At 39.5% G+C, this 24,820-nt stretch overlaps 1 protein-coding gene across 1 annotated transcript in view; it reads left to right on the top strand.

Moving 5' to 3' along the window:
* exoc4 (exocyst complex component 4) overlaps positions 1-24,562 on the top strand; it is a 139,920-nt gene extending 115,358 nt beyond the window's left edge. Inside the window, exons 17-20 of the mRNA XM_004548257.3 lie at positions 1,692-1,815; positions 5,431-5,609; positions 5,818-5,977; positions 22,587-24,562. Of these exons, the coding sequence (XP_004548314.1) occupies positions 1,692-1,815; positions 5,431-5,609; positions 5,818-5,977; positions 22,587-22,824 (701 nt within the window). The 3' untranslated portion in view covers positions 22,825-24,562. The remainder of the gene's footprint in view (positions 1-1,691; positions 1,816-5,430; positions 5,610-5,817; positions 5,978-22,586) is intronic.
* Positions 24,563-24,820: the final 258 nt, after the last annotated feature.

Genomic DNA, 24,820 nt, shown 5'->3' with positions numbered 1-24,820 from the left:
GCTGAACTAATGAGTTTGCGAATGTGTGTACCATATGAGCTAACGTTATTTACAGAACTTGATAATGTCAATATGGAATGGAATACATGCTTATTACTGCAGAGTAACAAAACAACACATTAATAACAATCTTAGGACAATGTTTGGGAGCTCAAGGGCAGTTTAAGAAAAACACCACGGGCTGGCAGGCCTTTCCCTAGCTTTCAAGGACTTTTCAGCAGATTCCAAACCTTAAAACTTTGTAAAAAGAGTGACACTCTAGTTTAGTACAATGCACAAGTAGCCTGCTGGAGGTCATTTTGTAAGGTTCTAGCAGTGCTCCTCCTGTTGCTTCTTGTACTAAGGAGCAAATACCAGTCCTGCTGTGGGGTTGATGCCAAATATGGACCTGTCCACCTGTCCTTATGTAACCCATGTAGCCCATCTCCTGCTATCTCACCCACATTCTTGAGACTGTGCTGGGAGACAAAGTAGACCTAGGTATGGATGGGCCATGACTGGAATAAACAAACTATATGAGCAACCTGACTGGGCTGTAATTACTCTCTAATGCTGCCAGCAGTGACAGGGCACTGACAAAAACCGAAATTAGAGAAAAACTGGTCAGGAGGGATAAGAAGAAAGCAATGGTCTGTGGCCACCACCTGCAAATTCATTCCCTTTTTGGGGATTGTCTTGTTGTTGCTTCTCCAGTGCACCTCTTGTCACTTTGATTTGCACCAAAGCAGCTGAGATGGATTCACAATGGTTCATGCTTCTTAACTGGACAGATCGATGTCCCTGAAGTTTAACTGACTTGTGATATGTGTTGATTGAGTGGTCCCTTCATTTTTTGATCAGATTAGTTTGTTGTTATTTTCTAATCTATATAAGCTAAAATGGCATGATTTCTCCTCATATATGTTACCCATTTACCCACTTACAGTACTTATTCAGTTTTGTTTTGAGTGCTGGGAACGGGCAGCACAGTAAAAATACAATACAATTCACTGCAACAACAATACAAATACAATATCAACACAGTACAATAAAGTGAAATAAAAACAATATATTGCGGTACCAATACAATATGTGCAGTAAACTCATTTGCTCTTGTTCTTATTTTAACATCATCCTCTTTTAAACAGGTTATCATACTTGTTGTTTTCCCTATTAGTGGGTGAATCAATAATAGTGAATCAATAGTACTCAGTTAAGAGCAAAATAAAACATATTTTACAATTGAAAGCCTCAAAAACTGTTTATCTCTGACTGATTAACCCTGTTTTAACCTTTGTCTGTGCAGTGTGTCGACCAGCATGCAGACGTTCAATGTGTGATGTTCAAAGTTATAGAAATATATTCATTATTTTTCAATAAGAACTAGGTAATCTCCACAAAATATAATAAGCATGAAGTAACAAAGGCAAGACAAGTGCCTTTGTTAATGTACACATTTATTTTTTTTTTGCACATATTTTACATTTTGACATTAAATCACATTAACGGAATACTTGACTCATCCCCTATGTTTTAAAAAGCACCTGTTAAATGAGTGTACGCACACCGCCTTTCAAATAGCTGTAACACAGGATGCAGAAACCATTTATAATGGTCCCTTTACTCACTTCAACTGCTCCTGTTTGCAATAATTGAGTTTTTCTATGCCTATCGTGTGTTCTCATCTTCCTACATCTCTATGATCCCAACAGACAGCCAGGTGGTTGGAGAGAGTGAACGCAGCAGGGAGCAGATTCTCCAGACCCTCAACGACCTGTCCAGGGGCTTCCAAGATATTGCAGACCGTTGCCTGCTGGTGCTGCACCTGGAGGTCAGGTATGCAGGAGAAACTGCCCAACTCTTATGTCTCTCCTTTATGCAGTAATATGACAAAATTCAGCATATTTAATTATTTTATTTATACAAATATTTTTACAATACCTACTTAATATAAAGAAATTGGTCATAATAGTTGATCTTTTTTTTTAGGCAAGTCATAAAAGTATAAACAATGCATACACAGAAAGCATTAGACTCTAAATGCAGAGTTAAAAGCAGGTTGTGTCAAATTGAATTATACGAGCATTGTGATGTATTCACCTTAAGGTAATGAGTTTTTAGCATAAATAGATTTTGGAAGACAAAATGTTTTGAAAACAAATAATATCACTGGGAAATTCTATTGCTTCAGCTATCATCATTCATCATTCAAAACAATTGCAGTCATTGTTTTCCAAGTCTGTACGCTGCCACCATAATGATTCATGTGGCAATGATGAGCCTCAACTCATCAAGGTCCTCCTGCACATGTTATCTGCCTGATATTTTTATGTGAATATTATTTGAAGCACATCAAATAATGCCACTCTAACTGTGCGTGTTGCACTTCCCCTTCACCTTCTTCCCAGGAAGTCTGTAATCACTACGTTCATAACATTCATTTGCGTCACTGAACAAAGAAGCAGAATTATACTGCCGCTGAAAAGGCTGGGGTCACTTAAATGTCTTTGTTTTTGAAACAAAAGCTTTTTTCCCCCATTTAAAATAAGATCAAAGTAGTAAATTGCCAGATTTTAGAAGAAGTATACTACTCTCGTAACAGAGCAGTTAAAAAACAGACAGAGCGAGAACCAACTGAGCAAGTAAGAAAAGTACATCAGAGTGTATTGTTTGAGAAAACAAAGAGTTACTGGTCTTACTCAACAAGCAGCTTTGTATCCAGAAGACACATGTTTTACCATGAACAGTGAAGAAGTGGCTCCTTGATGCCGGCTTTGGGATGCGAATGTAAGACAAACTTGCAAAGACAAATCCATGTGAGACTGGCCACTAGGAGATGAAGATTCTGATTGTCGAACAAACATAGACTTGGGGTGGGGGGTGCTAGTTTCCAAACAGGAGGACAGTGACCAAAGCAGTCACTTTGACAGCAAGTTTTCGATTTCGTTTGTTTCTAAGTTGTATTGTTTCTCAAGGGCTGATCAAATAGGCGCATCTAACCTTATTGCATAATGTGCATGCATCCAAACTCGTCCCACCTTTCTAAATTATTTAGAACTTACTCAGTCCTGATTGGCTCTCGTCTCTCAAGGATAATTTTCATCAAATATTTATTTGTTGACAAACTTGTCAGTACACGTCATTGTCAGTTACATTTTATTTAGTTATCGTCTTGTTTTTGGCAAAAAATAAAAGTTCGGTGACGAAAATTACTGGTCAGCGAAATGAACACTGAACCAAAGCACAGGTCCAAACTGCTTAAAGAGGAAACAGTCAAATGCTGTTGTCTCTGTTATGGTGTGGCCTGCACAGTCACTGGAACACAACCCGATTGATGTTGACAACTTGATTATATGGTATGTAAGAAGCAGCTGTCAAACTAATACAACTTGTGAGAAACGCTTTGGGAAACATAGGGTCAAATTTCTCTGGAATGCCTCAGCAAAATGCCAAAGGTCTGCAAGGCTATGACTGCTGCAGATGGGCATTTCTTTGAGGAAGGTGAAGTTTAAAGGACAAAATGTTTATTTTACTAAAAATGTCTGTCAATGTCTTGGTTATATTTCCTTTTTACTGTACAAGGTCATTCAACGAATACAAGTGCGAGTTATGAGTTACCCCAAACTTTCAAGCCGTGTGTATTTGGTTCCTACACACAACATTGCTCAGAGCACGTGTCATTAAATCAGATGAGTTAAAAGAACCAGTGGCATCACACGCATGCCCTTAATGCACGAGTTCAGAAATGTATCTTCAGTGTGTGTTTTGAATGTCAATATCTAAGTTAATTTACCACACCATATACTTTCTCACACCCACATCCTCTAATAGTCCTCCATCATCCTTCCCCATTTCTTCCATCCATCCATGTACTACTATTTCCCTCTAGACCATTGTGTAGCTTATGCAATATTGTTGATGATTCCAGTAGAAAACCCTCCCTGAGGCTGATGTCTAGCTATATGCTACACTCCATTGACTCTCCCCATCTAGCAAATTTCCCTTGATAGTGGTACCAGCTAAATGAAGCCATGAGCAAGAAAGAAGAAGGGGTGGGTGGGGGGGGTGGATGAAAAGATGGAAGAGAGATGAGTGAAGTTAAAGTAGGAGTGGGGGTTAAAGAAGAAAGCTAGAGTGGGCTAAGTGGGAGAAATGATTGAATAGAGAGAGAAGGAGGTCGGATGGAGGCTTTGAAAATGCTGTGTAGTTGTTGGCTTTGCCTTAGGGAGGAAGAGAAATTCACCCATATAATTTTATACCCTTCAGCTCTGGGCAGTGTGATTATGGAATTATAAAACTATTGACTTTTTAAGTCTAGACCGAAATTAGCTTTCTGTGGACCTCAAAGACCTCATACTAATTTATAGGTCTTTAGGGAACCTGAAAAACAGAATGTATTGTTAAAGGATAGGTCAAAATCCACCTGCTCTAACTATTAAAATCCTAAAAGTATTATTAGATGTTTGTACTATGGGCAGGAAATATTTGGATAAGGTTGAGATTAAAGGGTTGGTTTACTTATTATCGGTATTTCCACTTAATAATCCCTCTAAAATGACATTTTTACATAACAATAATCAAAACTTTGAGAGCATTTCTGGTATTTTAGTTTATTTGTGGCATTTAGCTATGAATCCATTAAAAAAAAAAAAACGGCTCAAAAATCTGACTAGGAAAAGGTGAATACAAAAATTCTTTGGCAAGGTCCTCAACCCAGTTATTCTGCTATAGCTGGGGGTTTTCTTGCCATTCTGGTACAACAGTCTTCCTTTAACTACTGCCTCTAAAACACTCAAGATAAAATATGCGAGGAAAAATACACAAAACTGTGTTATAGACATAAGTGTGCTTTCTACAAATTAAATAGTTTGAAAGGACAATTGACCTTAGTAGATTTATTAGACATGGCATTAAGTATATAAGCAGCTCCATTTAAGGTTTAAAACTCCTCAGAAGTGCACAGCATATTCAACAATCTGCTCTACAACACTTTGCTCAGGTGACTGGTATCCAACAGTGATGTAGTGGTAGTTGTACAAGTGGATATATTATGAGTAATCTATAAACAGAATGATTTCTGTAGAAATTATAAGTATTAGAGTAGGTTTAGTGGGGCTTGAGGAATGAGAACACTCTCCGCCCGCTAAAGTGCCTTCTAACTATGTTAACCTCCAAAGCACAGAGAATAATACAGTTCATACATATTTCCTGACTCACCATTTTTCCTTGTCGTTCTCATGTTGGACACTCAGCATAGTTCATAGTTTATTTCGGCATATCAATACATAGTTGTCAAAGAATTTGGATGGCAGAATGTTCTTGACAAAGCAGAATATGTAACTTTTAATTTCCAGACAGCGAAAGGTAAAAAAAATTGGAGAAGAAAAACCTATTAATTATCTACAGCATTTAATTTTCTATTTTCTCTTTTCTTTCCCTGTTTTAATCCAGGGTGCACTGTTTCCATTACCTGATCCCCCTGACCAAACAAGGAAATTATGCCATTGTGGCTAATGTTGAGAGCATGGACTATGACCCTCTGGTGGTCAAACTGAACAAGGACATCTCAGCCATAGAGGAAGCCATGGGGGCCGCCTTGCAGCAACACAAGTTCCAGTATATTTTTGAAGGTCAGCAGCCCCCCTAGGGTGACGTTTAAGTAACTGCCTTTAAAATACAGCTCTCTTCAACAACTTTCAAAGAACCTGCGAGTCTGAAAACATTGTTAAAATGTTCTTTCTTATTCCCAAATTTCCTTAAAAATAAAAAGAATTGAATATATCTTTCCTGATATAATCACATATCCTTCATGCCTCTTTTTTTCTCATCTCTTACCAGGTCTTGGTCATCTGATCTCCTGTATTCTGATCAATGGGGCTCAATACTTCAAGAGGATCAGCGAGTCTGGCATCAAGAAAATGTGCAGGAACATTTTTGTCCTCCAGCAAAACCTCACCAACATCACCATGTCCAGGGAGGCAGACCTCGACTTTGCCAGGTTAGAGTCCTTTTCCACATTTTGAGCATGGAGAGGAAAGCTAAGCTAAGAAAGCTTCCCTGGAGCAGTTTCTGTGGTTCAGTAGCTGAAACAAGCCTTCCACTCAGTGCCTTGGACATAACTAGCAACCGTAGGGATCCCAGCTTTATGTTGTCCAATCCATCTGAATCTTTGCTTTTGAGCTTATCAATACAGCACTATATTGATAGCATGCATTTCTGCTAGCTGGGCATCGCAAAACAGTTTTAATTGGTTCACTTGTTTGCAAAGATATCAAAATCCACCCACCATAACGCATAGTGTGTGGCATAAACAGAACAGCAGAGCTGCATGGGTGCTGCTCATGCTACCTCTTAATCTAGACACCGTGATGTTTATTTCCCACTTCCAGCATGCAGAGAAAGCAACGTTGTCTGTGTCAGTGGGAGAACAATAACTCACACAAAATCTTCTTCACATAAGTGAAAATCAGCTGAACAACAAGTGAAACGGTATTAAGGGTTACGTTTGCCTGCTTCCTTTGCACCTTTTTAGCATCTTTTCCAGTTCTACCAGAGCTCATGAGTGTTTTCTATACAAGTGTAACAGAGAGAACAGCAGGCTAATTAGATAGCTAATATTTACAGGTATGATAAAAAATAAATGTCAGCTACTGCATTTACAAACAAGTGCTCCCCTCAGCCACCTGCTACAGTCCAGTTATTGTTACTGCTGGCAGTAAAGCTTTTCAATGCACATTTTATTTCTACTCTATCGTATACTGTAGTTTGAGGAAAGTGCAATGAATTCATAATTCTGTCTCTTATCAGGGTGAAGGCACTGACCTGTAGGCAGTTTTCTGTTCAGGCTTTCAGGCTTGGGCTGTTCTGTGTAGCCTCGGGTAATATTGTGTTATTGACAGTTGTGAAAAACTATGTAAGTCTGCTTTTTTAAAGAAGAAATCTGATCACGGGTCAATGGAGAAAATCAGTAAAGAATCAGGCCAATAAGAACACTCGATAATGGGTCTAGTATCAATAAAAGCGTATGAATTTCCATTTCTGTTTTAAAGATTGATAGCCTTTAACAGGACAAAGAGGAAATGGATATTTTGTGCAGATATTGAGTTTGTGTAAACTGTAATGCCATTTTCTTGCCAATAGTTGCTTTTTGCCCCATAGGTTTTGCTGTTTTAGTGGTAAAAAAAGATATCATGCCACACAACTAAAGATAATAGGACATTAAACACACATTGAATTTATACTATGGCTACTCAAGTTTGAAGAACCACTATTTGCAAGATAAATAAATGGTAAAGATTAAGTGAACTGTATTATGAATCCATCAAATCAGAAATGGATAGTGGCGTCATCTTAATAACCAGTTCTGTTTAAAATTAGTCGGTGTACTGGTCCAGCTTTAACAGCACACCTGCACAGACGCACACAGATTCGCACAGTGTTTTCAAGTTCAGAAAGCAACTATGTCAGTGCGTGAGGCTGACAGATGGTCAAACAGATTGTCAACCACACTGTGTATCTGTGTCCACGCTGTTGTTGCGGTTTATTTTCTTATTCATACATTTACATTTTGTGACTCTTAACTGCTGTTGCCCAGCGCTGCTCTGCCCTGACAGGCATAAGGGAAATCAGCACCTCAGACATCTTTGCAAACAAGATGGAGGGAGTGAGGGAGGAGGAGGTAGGAAAGAGAGAAGAAGGTGGAAGGAGAAGAGTGATTCATTGTATTCATATGATTTTTTCCCCCCCTTCTTTGAGAAGCCTGTGTCCTTGACAGCAGAGAGTATGTGAGAGGAAGGGTGATGGAAAAGATGGAGAAAGAAAGATGGCTTGAGGGGAAAAAAATTGAAAAACTAAGTAAAGGGAAGTTGTCGAAAAGGCATGGAACTGACTTGAAGAGGGCAGCATGGTTAGACAATATCTTACAGTGGAGATGAACACAAGAGAGAGATGGGAAGAAAGAAAGAAGGAGAAAATGAGTGTATTATAAAATGAATAACAGATTATGCTTAAACAACTTGAGTTTCAGCACATTTAGCAGCACCAACTATTCCTTTTAAGGTGACTTTCGGAACCCTGTTTGTCTGCATTTGATTCTCATTGTACAGTAAAATGTGTTTTCCTGTGTCTGCCATCTGGGCATCTTACAGTATGTTATAAGTTTAATGAGCTTCTCTTGTGTTATGTGTTTGAGTGCTTGGGTGTTTATGCACTGGCAGTTTGGGCTTTTCTATTGTTTGTAATGTGCCAGAGTGGCAAGTTTCCCCTGAAGAAGACAAAAAATAACCAAACAAATAAGTAAACTGAAATTACCTGAACTGTACTGGATGTGGAGGACCATTGATTAGTATGTTATTTCTCCCCTCTGTCAACTTTGATTATGGAGACATGCCAGTGATGGCTTTTCTGTCTTTTCTCTCTTTCTCCCACTCTGTCTGATTACAAGGCGTGGGTGGTGTGGAGGTGTTGATTGGGAATTGCAGAGCGCATTGTTTACGCATTCATGGCTTTTTGAATTGGCCGGCCTCCGGCTCCAAGACACACCAAGTCTTGCAAACACATACAGACACACACAAACTCACACACATACAGAGTCGGTTACACACATCTGTTATGTATCGGGTATGCACAGATACCTAAGCCTATCAGCTTTTTGAAATAACCTCATTTACATGGACTGGGCATTAAGTAAACTTGTGCTTCCTAGTGGAAGTGACCATCTTGAGTGGAAGGAAATAACTTGATGTATATATGGCATACAGAAAGCCACAACTGATGTTTTAATGCTTCTCAACTACCCAGATCTTCCTTTTTTAAAGACAAATATGCAATACATATTCCTATAACAAAACTGTGCATAGTTACAGATGTGTAGCTGCACTTTTTGCTGATTGTATGCCTTCAGTTTCTTTTAAATCAACAGCATTTACTTGAGTTGACAATATCTTAAGAGTGAAATTCCACCCACCTCTAAAATAATAAGGTAAAAACATGTCAATTTAAACGTTTAGTGTACTACAAGCATTTTATGAATACAGACACCTTAGTGATTGACAGAGTGAATCGTTTAGTAGCTGGGGCCTATATTGAAAAATCTTTTTTTTTCTTTGTTTTTAATTAATTTATGTACACATGCCATTTAGTAAAGTCTAACAGTTTTGTTGTAAAGGTTTTGAGAAAACTAACATGGTCTGACCTGAGTCAGCAGTGAAGAAGCAGTTTGATAAAGAGGGGTAAAACTAGAATATTCATCAGTATTTTATTACCACCTCCTGAGAATTAAGAGCAAAACTTAAAAAGGAAGTAATCTCAGCAGGAAGCCTGCTTTTCAGAGAAACTGCAGATGCTTCTCCTTATTTCCATGTAATTTTTTTATTTATTTTTTTTGGGGGGGGGGGGGGGTTCTTAGGTGTGTGAATGCTTGTTAATGCATGTGTGATCTTTGATTATTTTATCTACGTGTGTACTTATATATAGGAACCAGTTATGCCTGGACTAATGCGCCATAACAGGCACCAATGTCAGTTAAAAAGTAAGGTGAGGCCGGTAGAGCAGCACTGCAGAAGGCGTGAACACACACACACACACACACACACACACACACACACACACGCATGCATGCACTCACACAAGAATGCACACTTGCCTTTTTGCTCTCTCTCTTTCACTGTGCAAAAGGATGGGGGAACAGTGCCACCTTGTGGTTCAGTCCATGTTTGTATACAGTATAAAAAAAAGTGAGAAAGCCCACAGTATGTCGATCGCTCATGTTGCACAGGGTGAAAAAAGTCAAACGTGTGCGTGTGTATGTATGTGTTTGTGTGACCATGTGTATTTGTATGGTCCTATAGTGGCCTCTTGTCTCTCAGTCAGAATTTGGCAGCAATATCAACTTGACTGTCAAGGTCAAACACACACGCACATACACATATCGAAACACCGGCACAGAAGTGGACACACACAGACCATCTGCTCAGGAAACAGTTCTGGGGAACATGCTGCAGACCTGTGTGTCACTGCAATGTCACATCTGTGTATGTGCGTGTGTGTAGGTGTGTATGGGTGTGGGTGTATTCACTGTATGGTCAACCCTGCCAGTGCACTGATCACCTCTCATTGTCCTGTGTGTCTACCTGTCTTTCTCTCTTTCTGTCTTTATACTGTGGTCTCTTGACAAGGACAGAAATTAGATAAATATGTGGAGCTGTTGCTGCATATTTTATTTTGAAAAGACCAGAAGCTACAATAGTTGTACAACTAGAAAACTTTCAAAAACACTTAAGTGTTGCTTGGCAACAATCCATTCCAGCCTACGAAGACATTTTTGTTCTTTGCCTGGCAACATTTTTACAAACCTTAAATAGAGATCTAATATAATTAGCCTTTCACTGGGATTTAATATCAAAGTAAATAATGGTTGCTAAGTTGTTTAACCTTTTGATTTCAACACAGCAGTGGAAAATGATCATTTTACTATCAGGAACAAGAAACCTCAAATCCTCTTCTTGTGAATCACATTTAAATCATGTTTACAAAGCTAAAATGCAGTTTCATTATTAAATTGTACACACTGATGGGATCAGCAGCACTCTGTCCTCCACTAACAGCAGGAAGAATGACATGTGGTTTGTTTGGTAGGTTTTTGTTTTATTTGTTTTATTTGATCTGTCTTAAAGGTAATATTAGCCCCTTATTTTTGTTACCTACCTAACGAGGAACTGATTTAAATTGTATTTATATCTGTATTTCTTAGGAGAGGAAATGAAACCAATCAAAAAAAAAAAAGTATTTTAGCATTTCTCTTGCTGTCAGTGAAAAACAATTTCTATGTTTCTTTCAGCAAAATATTGAAAAGAAAAATATCCAAAGCATGTGTTGGAACCAAAGAAGAAGAATTTAAACCTTTTTTCTGAATAATTTTGACAGAAACATGGTATTTGCTTGTTCTGCTGTTCATGTTGCGCTAAAAATCAGACAACGAAACATACATAGGCATTACTCTCTGCTTTTTTTTGGAAGAACCTTTAAAGTTTAATATAATTAAAGGTTTAATGTTGTAACCTGCTTTAATTTTCTTCTATCTTGCTTTAAAATTGCTGATTAGTCATTTAGCTAATCAACTAGAAATGAATTGTTTTGGCTTCAGCTCTTTCAGATCAGACAGACCATCAATTCAGTGTCATATACAGTAGTTTAGGACTTGAAGCTTCTCTATTATAGGATCATTAGAAAACTCCTGTGACTTCATTCAAATTAACACAGAGATTGATTCAGGACAAAACTACTATTCTGTCTCAATATACTGCTATTACAGAGCAAAAGTAAACATCTCTTGCCCGCTGACCCATGTAGGCAGCTCTGTCATAACATCCCTAGCAAACTTGCAAGCCTCTGAGCCCATAGCAAGGCTAAACACCAGTATGACAGACTCGGTGCAGAGATGCCCCCGAGTTCAGACCATCGCACCCACCTGTCTGCTACTGGAAATTACTAGAGTGCGAGGGTGTATTGTACAAGAAGCTATGTCCTCTCCTGCAGTGTACCACCACGATTACTGTGCACCTCTTAGAACCGGTGTGCTGGTGAATAAACTGTTGTTGGTTTTGTGTGTGTTTCTAAACCCTGGTGTGTTTGTGTCAGGGTGACAGGCTGGTGTATCTACAAAGAATGTGGTAATAAGTACAGTTGACGGCCATGTCAGGAGGTAGTGGGTGTCAACAGATAAAACTGTTTGTACTTAGGCCTGGTTTCGGCACACTGTCGCTTCTGTCTTCTTTTCTTCCCCTGTCACCTTGCGTCTCTTTCTTTAGCTCTCTCTTCCTGTTCTCCCAGTATTTTTTTTTCCCTTCAATATACTATCGTCCAATCACCTGCACTGCCTCTGCTGGACTGTATTTCTCTTTCCTTTCCTCTTCCCCCAGCCCCACCCTTCTTCTCCCATTTTCTACGAGCATGTGCAAGACGCTGTTTGATGAGACTGGTCTTTGCTGATGAAGCCTGTGCGTGTGTTTATATATGTGCACCTCACAGCATGATGACACTCGTCTTTGCTGATGAAGCCAGTGAGAGTGCGTCTGTGTGCATGCTCTTATTTGTATGTGTTTGTTGTGCACGGTGCAGCATGATGAGACCGGCCTTTGCTGATGAAGCTTCAGTCTCAAGTCTCTGCAGACCTTTCCTCATTACCAGAGGAAAGACAAATGCACTGCTCTGGAGGGAGGGAGACCGCAGGAAGGGAGGGAGCCTGAAAGAGGCAGAAGAGTGTATTAAGATTAAATCCACACTAAGCCATCTCACTTTTGAAAACAGTATTTATATGCGAAAATGACACGCATCAGTGCTAGCATTCACAGGTTGTTTTTGTTAGGATCCATTTTCTTTCACCCTTTGGCTTGGCAAGCTTAGATACTGTATAGTTCTAGTGTTGCTAAGACTGGGCAAGACACTTCATGGTTGCCAGCTGTGATACTTACATGACATGGTTTCCGGCTCACAAGTCTGCCAGAAGCACTGCAGTCAGAAATTACTGCTGTCAGAGCAGTGAGGGGAAGATTTACAAAAGAACAACATAAAAGAAGTAAAACCGACTTGACTTACAGCTTTTCCTGTAGAAGGGAAGGGTGCTGTCCTACACCTGAATGCCTCATCTTGAAAGTTTACCAAGGAAAAACAAAATCACTGTGACGGGTTCCTGAGGTTTCAAAAAGTTTGGGATCCACCAGTGTATACCACCTGAAGAATTCTTTTTTTTGTCTAGAAAACTGCAGAACTAAACCAACATCTCGTAAGAAATGGGAAAGATAGCTGAAGAAGCACAAAAATAATGACTGATGTCACAGATCTGCTGCTTTGATCTTGAGTCACTATTATTTTTATGTGTTGGGGAAAAAACTGATCTTTAACACATGTGTGGTGCTAATGGCATATTAAACAGTTGGATCAGTGGGAGCAGAAAGTTGCTGATCCATACCTGAATGCCAAAACAAAGTAAAAAATGCATTATCTGTTTAAGTGTGAAAGTACTGTTGAGGACAATAAAGAGGATAAGAAAGTCAAGAAGCCCCGTTGTTGCTGTCAGAGGTATTTGTTACTGCAGCAACAAGCTTTGGATTCCAGCTTATTCAAAGGTTGATCCACAGACTCTCCCATTATTCCTCCTCCTCCTCCTCCTCATCATCATCATCCCCCTTCTAACTAATGTGTTGTTCCAAATGTGCTGACAGAGGCAGTCTGTAATGGCCTTAATATTGTGCATGCTAGAAATTAGGGGAAACGAATTGCGCCAAATCCTTTCTTTTTCTCACTTTTCCTTCTCTTTTGTCTTTTTGTTCTATACACCCCCACCCCCGCCACAACTCCTGTGCCATTGACATACACATCTCTCTGCCCTGTTCTGCATCTCCACATCGGAAATTGAAAGAATATTCGTTGTTGAGGAGGGGGAAGGGGAAGTTAATTAAAATTTAATAGAGCACACTACAGAGGGACGTTGATGCTTACACACAGCCACACAAAAGCTACTAAAAGCTGATTATAGCCCTTATAGATGGAAGTTCTGGAGGAAGCAGGTGGAAATTAGTGAAAGTAAATGTGTGTGTCGAGGATGGAGCCCATAAAATCTTTAACGATAATGGCAGTCAACATGAGAATTTACTTTGGTTTTGTGTGAAAAAATAAGAATGCTGGCTTCATTAACTGGTTTCAGACGAGAGGAGAAGGCAAAAAATGTGTGTGTGTGCGTGCGTGAGTGTTATGATGTGTGTGTTTCACTAGGGGTTCTTTCTTGATGGTGGGGCACTGAGAGATTTTAATCTTATTAACAGCCCTTACTCTGTTTGGCAAATGGCCTTCCAACTGCTTGGGTAATGAACTGTTTGAAAGTGTTTTCAGCACACACTAACATACATCACTCAGACACATGGGTAGATAGACATACACACACCTTAAGCTTTCTCTTGCTTAGCCCAGCCCGCTTCCATCTGCACTGAATAGAGACCAGAAGCTTTACACTCACTCTGAACAGCCAGCAGACAGTTTAGCACTGGGATTGTTTTGATAATTAGATGGTACAAAACAGACATCAAAACACTGTTCACCAAAAAGTTGGGGAGCTATTGACTTGCACAGTATTTAAGCAGGTTTATCTGAAAATCGTATGAGGCAACATGTCAAATGATAAGACAGGGGAATGAATTTTGCTTCTTCTTTTTTTTTTTTTTTTTAAATGCTAAAACAAACAAATAAAAATGTCTGGAGGAACATGTAACAGCTAATTTGATTAATTTGCAACAAGTTAGTAATATGATTTAGTGAAAGAAGAGCACCCTGGAAAGGCTGAGTGTTTGAGGAGCGGATAAGCTAATTAAGTTAACAGATTCAGAAAGTCCAAAAATGTTCTACAGAGGGGATGAGGCTGAAACCAGCTTGAAATGCCAGTGATCTTCATGGATGTCAGACAAGAAATTAATGACCACATTGTCTGGGCTTGAGCTCTTTTAAAGTTAACTTGGAAAATGGTTCTGTGGTCTGTTGGTAAGAAATCATAGATACTGCTTGCCAATGCCTAAGACCATGCTGACTTGTTATGAAGTGTTAATACTGTAATGCCTAGCTTCTATGTTCTTTCAGCCTGCTAGTTACACTGATAAGTCAACCGTCGGTGTCCTGATGGTCACTCCTGGCTGTGCAGGCTTGACTCAGTCAGGATAACTAATGTTAAACATCAATCAAAAATAAATAATGTTCTACTGGAAGGCACATTAAGTGTATCATATACTTAGGTGTAATGAAAAATCTCATACTGTCCTTCCAGGAAAATTCCCTCCAAAGAGGGAAGCTAGAGGTAGTTATGTTTATTTTACAAATATTCAACCAATCTTCATACGTAAGTGTAATATCTGCTTCTTTCTCCCATCTGTTCTTAACATACTGGGTGGAGTGGGTCCTGTATGTTTGTAAACATGAGTACAGTTTCGAGATCAGCTTTTTATGTATTTTACCTTTATATGTGTCGACAAACATATCAATGAGCCCCCCCTCCTCAGAATAATCCCTTGCAACTTTAATATTTTTATTAAAATGGTGTCTCAATTGTAAGTATCCATAAAAGAGATTTTACAGTATGCTGTAATACCCTTCCAAGTCCATTCTGTAAACACCCCATCCAAATGTGCTGGTGTAAAATCGGTATCATATCCTACCCACCTTAGAATTCGCATTTTCCTTTCTAAATTGAATTTTTTACTTTGTTTAGTCCATGTATTTAAGGCTACTTTGGTGCACTCATGCAAATTACACATGTTTTTTCTGTAGACTTATATCACCCAGTAAAGACTGTAGAGGTATATCCAATTGAGCAAGTTCCAAGTCTTTCCATTTTGGAAATATATGTGCTTGTTCCAATTCTTTCAACTTATTTGACATGATAGTCTGTTGCCTCTCTTCTTCCCTCTTCTTCCTCGCTGACCACATTATTAGTTTTCCTCTGAGCACTGCTTTCGCGGTATCCCACAAGGTACTCGGTGACACTTCACCATTGTCATTAACCTCCAAAAATTCATTAACTTTCTTAATAAATTCTTCACATTTTTGGTCATTCAAAAGGCTAGTGTTCAGTCTCCATACAACGTTTCTAGGCTTAATATCCAAATGTATCTTTAGGTGTACTGCCGAATGATCAGAAACGTCTCTGGGTCCAATGTTATATTCTATTATCCTCGGTCTTTCTGATTTGCACATAAAAAAAACAGTCAATTCTTGAGTAGACACCATGCGGGTGGGAGAAAAATGTATATGCCTTTGAAGAAGGATGAAGTTCTCTCTCAATCAGCCCAACCTCATTAAGCATCTTTCTCACATAAAGAGATTCCGGATTCTGCTTTTTTAATAAGTTTGAGGAGTCCAAGGTAGGGTGCAATTGTACATTCCAGTCTCCACCACATATCAGGACACCTGATGTCTCCGTAACAATTAAATCAAATATGGTCCTTATTAATGATTTGTCCTGTCCAGGAGGTCTGTAAATATTAAGTGGCGTCACTACTTTAGAGTCTAGAATTCCTTTTACCAAAATATATCGTCCTTCCTTATCTGCAATTTGTGAAGAGAACTGGAAAGAGATTTTATTTGAAATCAGAATTGCAACTCCCCTATTGGGTCCCTTTGTTTTTGATGAATAAAATATGTTTTTAAATCTGGGGTACTTACGTTTTTCATGCCCCTTTTTGGTTAGGTGGGTCTCCTGCCAAAAAATTATATGATGGCCTTCTTTTTTCATTTTAGCAAAGAGTTTACCTTTTTTAACTGGGTTTTGTAACCCATTAACATTAAGGGTTACTAAACTATACTGTTGAAATGACATGTCTTGTATAAGTCAAAGCATTTACCTTGTAAGACCTGGGTGATAAAACAAAACAAGAAAACAACAACAAACAAACAAAAACACCCACACAAGACATACATTTGTCAAAATTTGAAACTTGAACTTGAACTAAAACAGAACAAATGAGAGAACTGTGGTTTCTACTCAAAAACAGAATTCCCCAAAAACCTTTTGGAGAGGAAAGCTCTCGTTTCACGAGGGGCCTCTCTTGTGTAAAATGACGTCTCCTGAGGTTATGCATAAACTAAATACCACAAAATAAGAAGTAATCAAACAATCAAACTAACCAGGAAAGTACGCTCCCAGAACACTGTCTTAATCTCTAAGTACTCTTAAGACCGACATATAACTTTCAGTATATATTTAGATGTAAAATGAAACCTAAACGTTTACTCTAAATTATATTCAATCCTCACCCAGGAAAAGTCAAATCGGTAAAGAAACTGAATTTCTCAAGTATTCAGTTCAGGACATGATCAAACTGTGTCCCTTGGTTCATGTCGAAATGCCTGGAGCATCATCTTGATATGCATCACAGCGTCCCGCTGTCTCCCAGGAAAGGTTCTTCAGCTTTTCCCGTGTTGCATCCATGGATCGGGTCTGTTCTCCCGCGAAGCTCAGAGCCTTCCTTTTCTTCAAATCCTCCGTGGCCTCCACCGCGCTATCATAAGTTACAGTGCCGTCACTGAGGAAGACACGGAGTTTAGCTGGTGCGGGGGTCTGGAAGCGAATTCCTTTTTCTTTAAGGACTTTAAGGACTTTAAGGACTTTCTTTTCCGTTGAAATTCAGTCGGATAGTCCTGGTCAAAGTAGATTCTCACTCTGTTCAGAACGACCTCTTTCTTTTTCCAAGCAGAGCGGAGCACTAGTTCTTTAATTCTGTACTCCAGAAAGTGAATCACTATTGACCGGGGGCTGGCATTCGGCGGTGGCTTCGGGCCGAGAGCCCTATGACATCTTTGCATTCCCAGCTCAGTATCGCTTAGGGACAACTCCGATTTAATAAATGTTTCCAAGAACTCCCGTAGATTGTCCCCTTCTGTGTCTTCTGGGATTCCATAAACACGAATGTTGTTTCTTCGTGATCGGGCTTCCAGGTCTGTCAGTTTAGCTTGTATATTTTCTTGTGCTAGAATAGCTTGAAGCAGAGCCTCGTTAGCCCACTCTTCCACCTCCGCCACCCTCCCTTCTGCCCCATCCACTCTACTTTAAGTCTCTGGCAATTTCGTTTAATTTGTTATCAATATCTTTTCTGAAACACGTAAGTTCCGTGGAGAAGGTGTCTTTGAAATTTTTCAGGTCTGTTTTCATGTCCAACCTGGTAGCTTTTAGCTCTTCATGGATGGCGCGGATGCTAGCTTGCAGGCCATCCATACCCTCGTCGCTATCGTCATCTGTATCTCTTTCCATTGTTTGTTTTTCAACTTTTCCCGTTTTCATTGGTGTCTTGCCTCTCTGTTTACGACCAGTTTTCCCCTTCATTAGTGTGAAATGCTGTCAGAGTAATAATTCGAGTAAATTTGGAGAGTTTTGGTTAGTGAGCCTGGGAGCGCTCACCTTACACGTCCACCCACATTGCCTCCTTACCGGAAAACCCCTTTTCTTGTTTTTTTTTTTTTTTTTACCAACCAGAAGGACAAAAGCAATTGAATCATTTTATTGATTCAATTGCTTTTGTTACCATTAGGCTTGTTTAAACATGCATGCATGTAATGGGAATAAGTGTACATTTTGTCAGCCCTAAGAGTAGGGATGGGTATCGAAAACCGGTTCTTGTTGAGAACCGGTTCCCACTGTTTCAATTCCTTGGAATCGTTTGCCACTTTTAAAAACGATTCCCTTATCGATTCCAGTCGCCCCGATGACGTCATCACGTTGACTAGCGTCTTTTACCCAGTAGGAAACACGGCGCCTGAGCGGCACAAACGCTCAAAAGTTTGGTTACACTTTATGAGAAAGGATGACAACAGGGCAACGTGCAATACTTGCAAAGTAGAGATTTCATCAAAGGGAGGAAACACTACGAATATGCAAAAGCATTTGCTCAAAAAACACGCGATTGCTTTCAACGAATGTCGTGTTTTTGATCCGCTCCGGACTAGCGAAGCTCAACCCAGCAGCAGCGGTAGCGTTTCCACGTCCTCTCCCGTTAATACTGCAGGTAACTAATCAATTAGCATTGCATATTATGTTAGCGCGATTTACCTTATTACAAAACCTGCTATTACTGTGCGTTGCATTTAGATAACCATGATGAGAGAGACAGAGTCTGGCTGGCGCTCGCTGGCAGTTCTCGCTGCAGTCTACCGGTAGCGTCTCCTTTCAGGCCAGGATAGACGAATGTCACCCAGCAGTGTCTAAGTTTGTGGTCAAAGGCTTGCACCCATTTGCCACAGCAGATGCCCCCGATTTCACTTTGGTAAGTGAATATGTTTAATTGTAGGCAGGGACATTACTGGATATTCTTGTGTAATTGCTACAGAATAATTTATGTTAAACTTTGTTATTGCTACAGGAGAATATTTATTTTATTATTTTACATATACATTTTTTTTCCTGGGGACCCTGTGACACCCCATTGAAGAGCCGTAGGCTGTGAATCTCTTAAGATCTCACTGTTGGGTTTGTAAGGCCATGTTACTCCTAAATTTCTATCTTGTTCAAAGAGAAGATATAAAACAAAGTTCTAAGCTAATCGACTTTAGTGTTCTCCTTTTTAAAAAAAAAGAATCGATAAGAGAATCGATAAGGAATCGAATCGTTAAACAGAATCGAAAATGGAATCGGAATCGTTAAAATCTTATCAATACCCATCCCTACCTAAGAGGCCCCAGCACTCACTCACCATCGCCTCCCCAAGCAGTTGCCTGCCTTGCCTGGGGGCATGCCTTGTCTACACATTTTCAATGGGACCTCTTTTTGAGTAATCACTGCAAAAGGAATAGCAGTTGCTATTACGCTGTAATTAAGTCCGTATTCACAGCGTCGATCAGATTGTTTTCAATTATCTCTTGTCAGCTGCTACTTAAATGGAGAGACTCCATATTTGCACAGCTACTTTTGCTGTTGTATCAGACAGATGGTCTTTTAGACTGAAGAAAAATGTCCAACAAAGACTTAGCAGGGGTGCTGTTCATCTCTCACTGCATGTGGAACTTGTTACTGAAGTCTACCTGGAATATTCTCTTAATTAAACTATACAGAATCACCACATACTGTTCTGATAGACACACACATTCACATTACCGAGTAAATTACACCCTCCACTCAGCTTTACCTCTGTGACTTTGGAATCATGTACCATAGCAAATAACTGTGTCTAAAACTAACAACATAAATGTTTACTACACAGATGTTTGCAGTGGTTATGTCTCTGCCTCTTTAGGAAATTACACAGAGACAATTTCAAGCAGTCAGGTGCAATTTCTGCTATTTTTGTTTTTCTCTGCTCTGTTCAGAACAGTCCGGTTAATCAGATCTGCTTTCCATTTGGACTTAAGGATGGCGGTTTGAAAGAGAAAAGCCTTCTGTTCAAAGCGCCTCCCTTCAACAAATAAAACTGTGCATATTTATGGTTATATTTGTTTATCTTATTAGATCAAATAACGAGGCGATTTGCTTCAAGTGCGTCGTTAAACACTGGCTCTAGAGAATGAAATGGGATTGCTCTTGAGCTAATGTTTTGTTTCAGATATTGTATAGATAAGAAAATGAGACCCGTTTTTCTTTTTTTTTTCTATTTTCATCTGTCTTACCTCCATTTAAGGAGTGAACTGGTGTTACTCATCAGTGTTGACAAGCTTCTTTACTAAATGAACTTAGGGATGAAAGCATGAAAAAGACTTTAAGCAGGATAGAGGGTGAGACAGTATGCAAATGCTTTGACGATCAAGGCCAACGCCTGCTGTGGAAGGCCAAAAACAGACATTATGCACCCCTGCTCTGCATTCATTTCTTTAGTTGTCTTCCTTTTCCCTCCGTCTTTCAAGCACTCCCTCGTTCGTTCTAACCTTTCCAGGTCTTTTTCTTTTGTTGAATATCCAAAATGACAGCACATAAAACACCTTGGAACAGAAGCTCCCTAAGTGCTCATTAACGCCTCGTTAGCATAGCAAATGAACATCTCAAGAAAGGAGTGGGTCTGGGATGGGTGGTGAAGCTAAACAAATGAGTCAAAGGATCTTTTTTGTCTTTCTACTGAGCCATATCAGAAATATCTGAATCCATTTACTTCCAACTTCTTCTGGCACAACAGAGCTTAACCCTTTTTAACCACATCCACATTTAATTTAATTTTCATCAAGGCCACACAAAGAACGTTCAAACATCGGTGGCTCTGACATTGTTTGCCTAGTCGCAACACCCCCAATACCTTTCACATGCTTTTCTTCTGCAAGACATTACAATGTCAGCCTTGTAATTATCTCTCTTTACTTAGAGCAGCAGAAGCCACTGCTGTTGACTGACCATCACCTGTCCTTGACCGAGATATGTTGTGTAGTAAACAGTCAGTTTTTATTCAGTGTATTAATGTACAACACAAACCCAGGATGTTGCTGCTTGTGTTGTGACACTGGGAGCTCCAAGAAAAACTTGGTGTTAAACTAATATAATTGAAAGAGAGACAAAGCATATTTTTCACTTGTTTGATCTCATTTATTTCTGTATTAAATCATGGCTAAATGTTCTGCTACTAAAATCCCTGTGCTTTTTTCTGCAGTCCATACAGAGCTCCATAAAAGTTGCTAACCTGATCTTAGTTGTCCATGTGCACACTATTGGCCATTACTAAAGACTACAGTACCTATTGTTACTATAAACATGCAATAGTAGGACTGTAGCTCACCTATGCCCTCTTGCTCTGGTTGCGTCTACAACCATCGTATGAAAGTGTAACATTTGTTGTCTCTTTAGGATTCCTGCATCTTGGTCTTAGACTCATTTTACCCCTGACCAAAGAAAAATTGTGTGTCCTGCTTCCACAGATTCCTGTGCATTTGCTTACCTCCAGGCCCTCTTTGTACAGTTATCTGTATTTTGTGTTCATGACAAGCTAGACTCCTACTGAAATCCATATTAATGGCCAAGTACTGTAAGTTGATGCTAATGAGTTATACAGTCTATGGTCACACGCCCACAAGAGGTCAACGCCTAAAACAAATCTTAAAAATGCTGTGCTCAAAACGTTCGTGCAGTCTCTCTTCACTTGTGTTTGGTATTTTTTGATCTGTATGTGTATTGTTCTTGTCAGCAGGTGAATGTGTGTTTTATTCAACAATACTTGCTCTCCTTTTGTGCTCCTGCATTATCATTGTGTACTTCATGGTCCTTTTCAAATGGCCCATTGAGGTATTCAGTTCTGGTTAAAGAGCTATTAATTCTGTGCACGCCTCTTTCCGCTTTTGGCTCTGTCAACAGCATTTCATTAGAATAGTCTCAGTAGTTTGTAGCTGTTGAATGGTTTCCCTCTACCTTCAACTCCCAGTGGCAGGAGGTTGAGGTCCTTGAAGCCCTTTTTCAGAAAATTGCTGCTGACAGCAACAGCAGTACGTGTGGCTTCTGTGTTTTCCCTTTGTTCTTGTTGTTCTTTTTGATTCAGCCCTGGAAAAATGAATAACACAGGATTATAAAGTGTTACTGTTGCATGTAGCGTTTTCTTTTTCCCTCTCCCCCCTGCTTTCCCTTGATTACGTCCTCAAGGACGTTATGTATTCAATAGAGTTTGTTTGTCTGCTAGCAGGATTAGAAAAAACTGCAAGGTTGATATTTATGAAAGTTGGTGGTGAAGCGGAGCGTGGGTAAAGAAAATACCCATTAAATTTAGGTGTCTACAGTTCAGACAGAGCAGCTGTACCATTACTGGGTGTCTGTGTGTGTTTATCAATTTAATGTTTAAACCTTTTTCCAATTTTTACTAACTGGATGATTTTGGACTGACACATTTTTATAATCTTCACCAAAGTTGGCACAGATTATCTCCACACCAACCCCAGAATTTTTTTCCCACAATGGATTTAAATTCAGTGTTAAAGTTCCCAAACTGTTTATCATTTAAAATAGATCTGGAAATACATTGATATTTTATATGCAAACTGACCTCTGATAGAAGAGTGAACAGTTACCTTAGAAGACATCTGCACACTCTGATTTCCTCTCTTGCATCCTTTTCTTTGCTCATTTTGTCTTTCCAGTTAATTTGAAGATTTACAACCTTCCCTTCTTCTTTCAGGCAGTACTATGAGATGCTGTACAACACTGCGGATGAGCTGCTGAACCTGGTGGTGGACCAGGGTGTCCGCTACACAGAGCTGGAGTACATCAATGCCCTTTCCTTACTCCATCGCAGTCAGACAGGTGTAGGTGATTTGAGCACTCAAAACACCCGGCTACAGAGGCTGAAGGAAATCATCTGTGAGCAGGCCGCCATTAAACAGGCCACCAAGGATAAGAAGATCACCACAGTGTAATGATAAAGCAAGGACGTGGCATTCAGAGGGAGATGACCATTGAAAGGGAACAGCAATGCATTTTTCAGTGCGATGAACTCTGGCATGTTTTTGTTTCTTTCAAATTTTTGTTGCACAAATACGTGATGTGTTTTAGATTTGAGATTTTGGTTAGAAAACGCAAAAAGATGTTTGCTTTAGACACAAGATCTGGAAATCTGTTGATGGAAAGTGTGTCATCTACATTTCATACTTCCTAATGATGATGAAACACACTCTAGTCAAGTTTTGACAAATAGATATGGATTTTTTTTTTACTTATATGAGCTTATGTGAATTGACTGACTCTACATGGGAAGGGAGGTGACAACTTGCATAACTGCAAGCCTTGCAGGTCCATTGGTCCATGTATCTATGTCACAAAGCAGCCTATATTGTCAATTTCCGCTATTTAAATCACATAATAAATGCAGCGCACACGCCCGGACTCTTAACAGTGCTTTGCTCACCATGACTACATCTCCAGATAAAGGGCGATTGTCTTGGACACTCACCCGAACTTAGTCCTCATCTCATCTCATTTTCCTATTAGATCTAAACTGCTGCTCTCAATTACACCTCTTTCTCTCCTCTCCTGGCAGCCCCATGGGCCCACTGATTCTGTCTGCAATAACAGATGCCAGATTAGACTGTCTGAATGAGGCCACATCTTCCGCCTGCTGCCAATTTGGGTTGGTCCCCTATGATTTCCCTAGCTGACGATTGTATCATAGCTATGGTTGTTAAAAATCTGTTATCTTTTTTTTCCTCATAGTTCGTGCAGTAAAGTTGTGCGACTATTGTGGAAAGTTGTGAATCAATTAACATATTATTTTGCAAATTGGACAAAGAGACCACAGTGGAACGACTCTGCTTTTTTGTGCTAAGGCACATATGTGGCTGTACAAACCAAAACTATGCAATGCTGAATCTTTATTTTGCCATTCAAACTGCATGTGCTCAATCCTATAAAGTGAGCTAAACATATAAACTCAAGAGACGATCACAAATCATTCCCTTCCCCACAATCCTCCTTGTTTTTAGTTCATTAACTTGGGGGAGAAGTACTTAACAAGAGGGGGAGAGGGAAATGGGAGCCTTGTCAATACACTGGGCCCAGCGCTGGTCTCCCTGAAGCCCACAGAGCAATCCATCATAATGACACATAGGCTGGGATCGATGGGAAAACAACTGCGGAGCTGCTGAGTGGTTCGCCTACCACTCTGAAACGTACACTTGGTGTAAAATCTGCTCATTCATCTGTTCACTTCAGAGTTACTTTTATAATGTTATACATGGAAAACTTTATTTCAATGCTAAATGACTATGTCAGGGCCGTGCCATTCACAGATGCTGTTAGACTACTATTATGCTGCATAAATATAGCCCATAAAATTCTGGAATAATGCTCTTATATGTATTTGAAAACCACTCCTGTCCATTCTTTTTATTCCTGAATTACACTTGCAAAAAGGTTCTTTTACTGTTACCCGTATCTCACCTGCTTTTCTTTGCAATTGATCTAAATTTTGCACATCTGTTTAAAGAACTGATTTTATGTTTGGCATAGAAATGCATTGAATTCTGGCTTTAGTGGTTACCAGGCCTATTTCTTGATCTGGTTCTGAAGTGTCATAAATGCTCTGAAATGTATCTATTCTAAATGAAGCACTCACAATTTGACAGTGCATACACTAAAAAATAAATTCTTCAAATTCCAGTCTTTGTCTGTGTACGTTTCTTTCCTTACATGGTTGTAAAGGTCGCATTTTCCACTCTTAGATGTTCAGCTGCTAGGAGTTCATACACACATTGACCTTCTGCACGTGACAGCCTGTCACTGTTTTGAAGCAGTGAGGATGTTTCTGCCATGTATCACACAAGTGAGACGGATCCAACACACACACGAGGATTTCCTTAAGCTGACAGGTGTGATGTGTTGTGTGACATGGCTTTAAGCACAGAATGCTAAAGTGTA

The sequence above is a fragment of the Maylandia zebra genome, linkage group LG17, assembly GCF_041146795.1.
Source record: "Maylandia zebra isolate NMK-2024a linkage group LG17, Mzebra_GT3a, whole genome shotgun sequence".
Taxonomy (NCBI): Eukaryota; Metazoa; Chordata; class Actinopteri; order Cichliformes; family Cichlidae; genus Maylandia; species Maylandia zebra.
The sequence above is the reverse complement of the archived record's forward strand: the minus strand, read 5'-3'. Positions and strand labels throughout refer to the sequence as shown.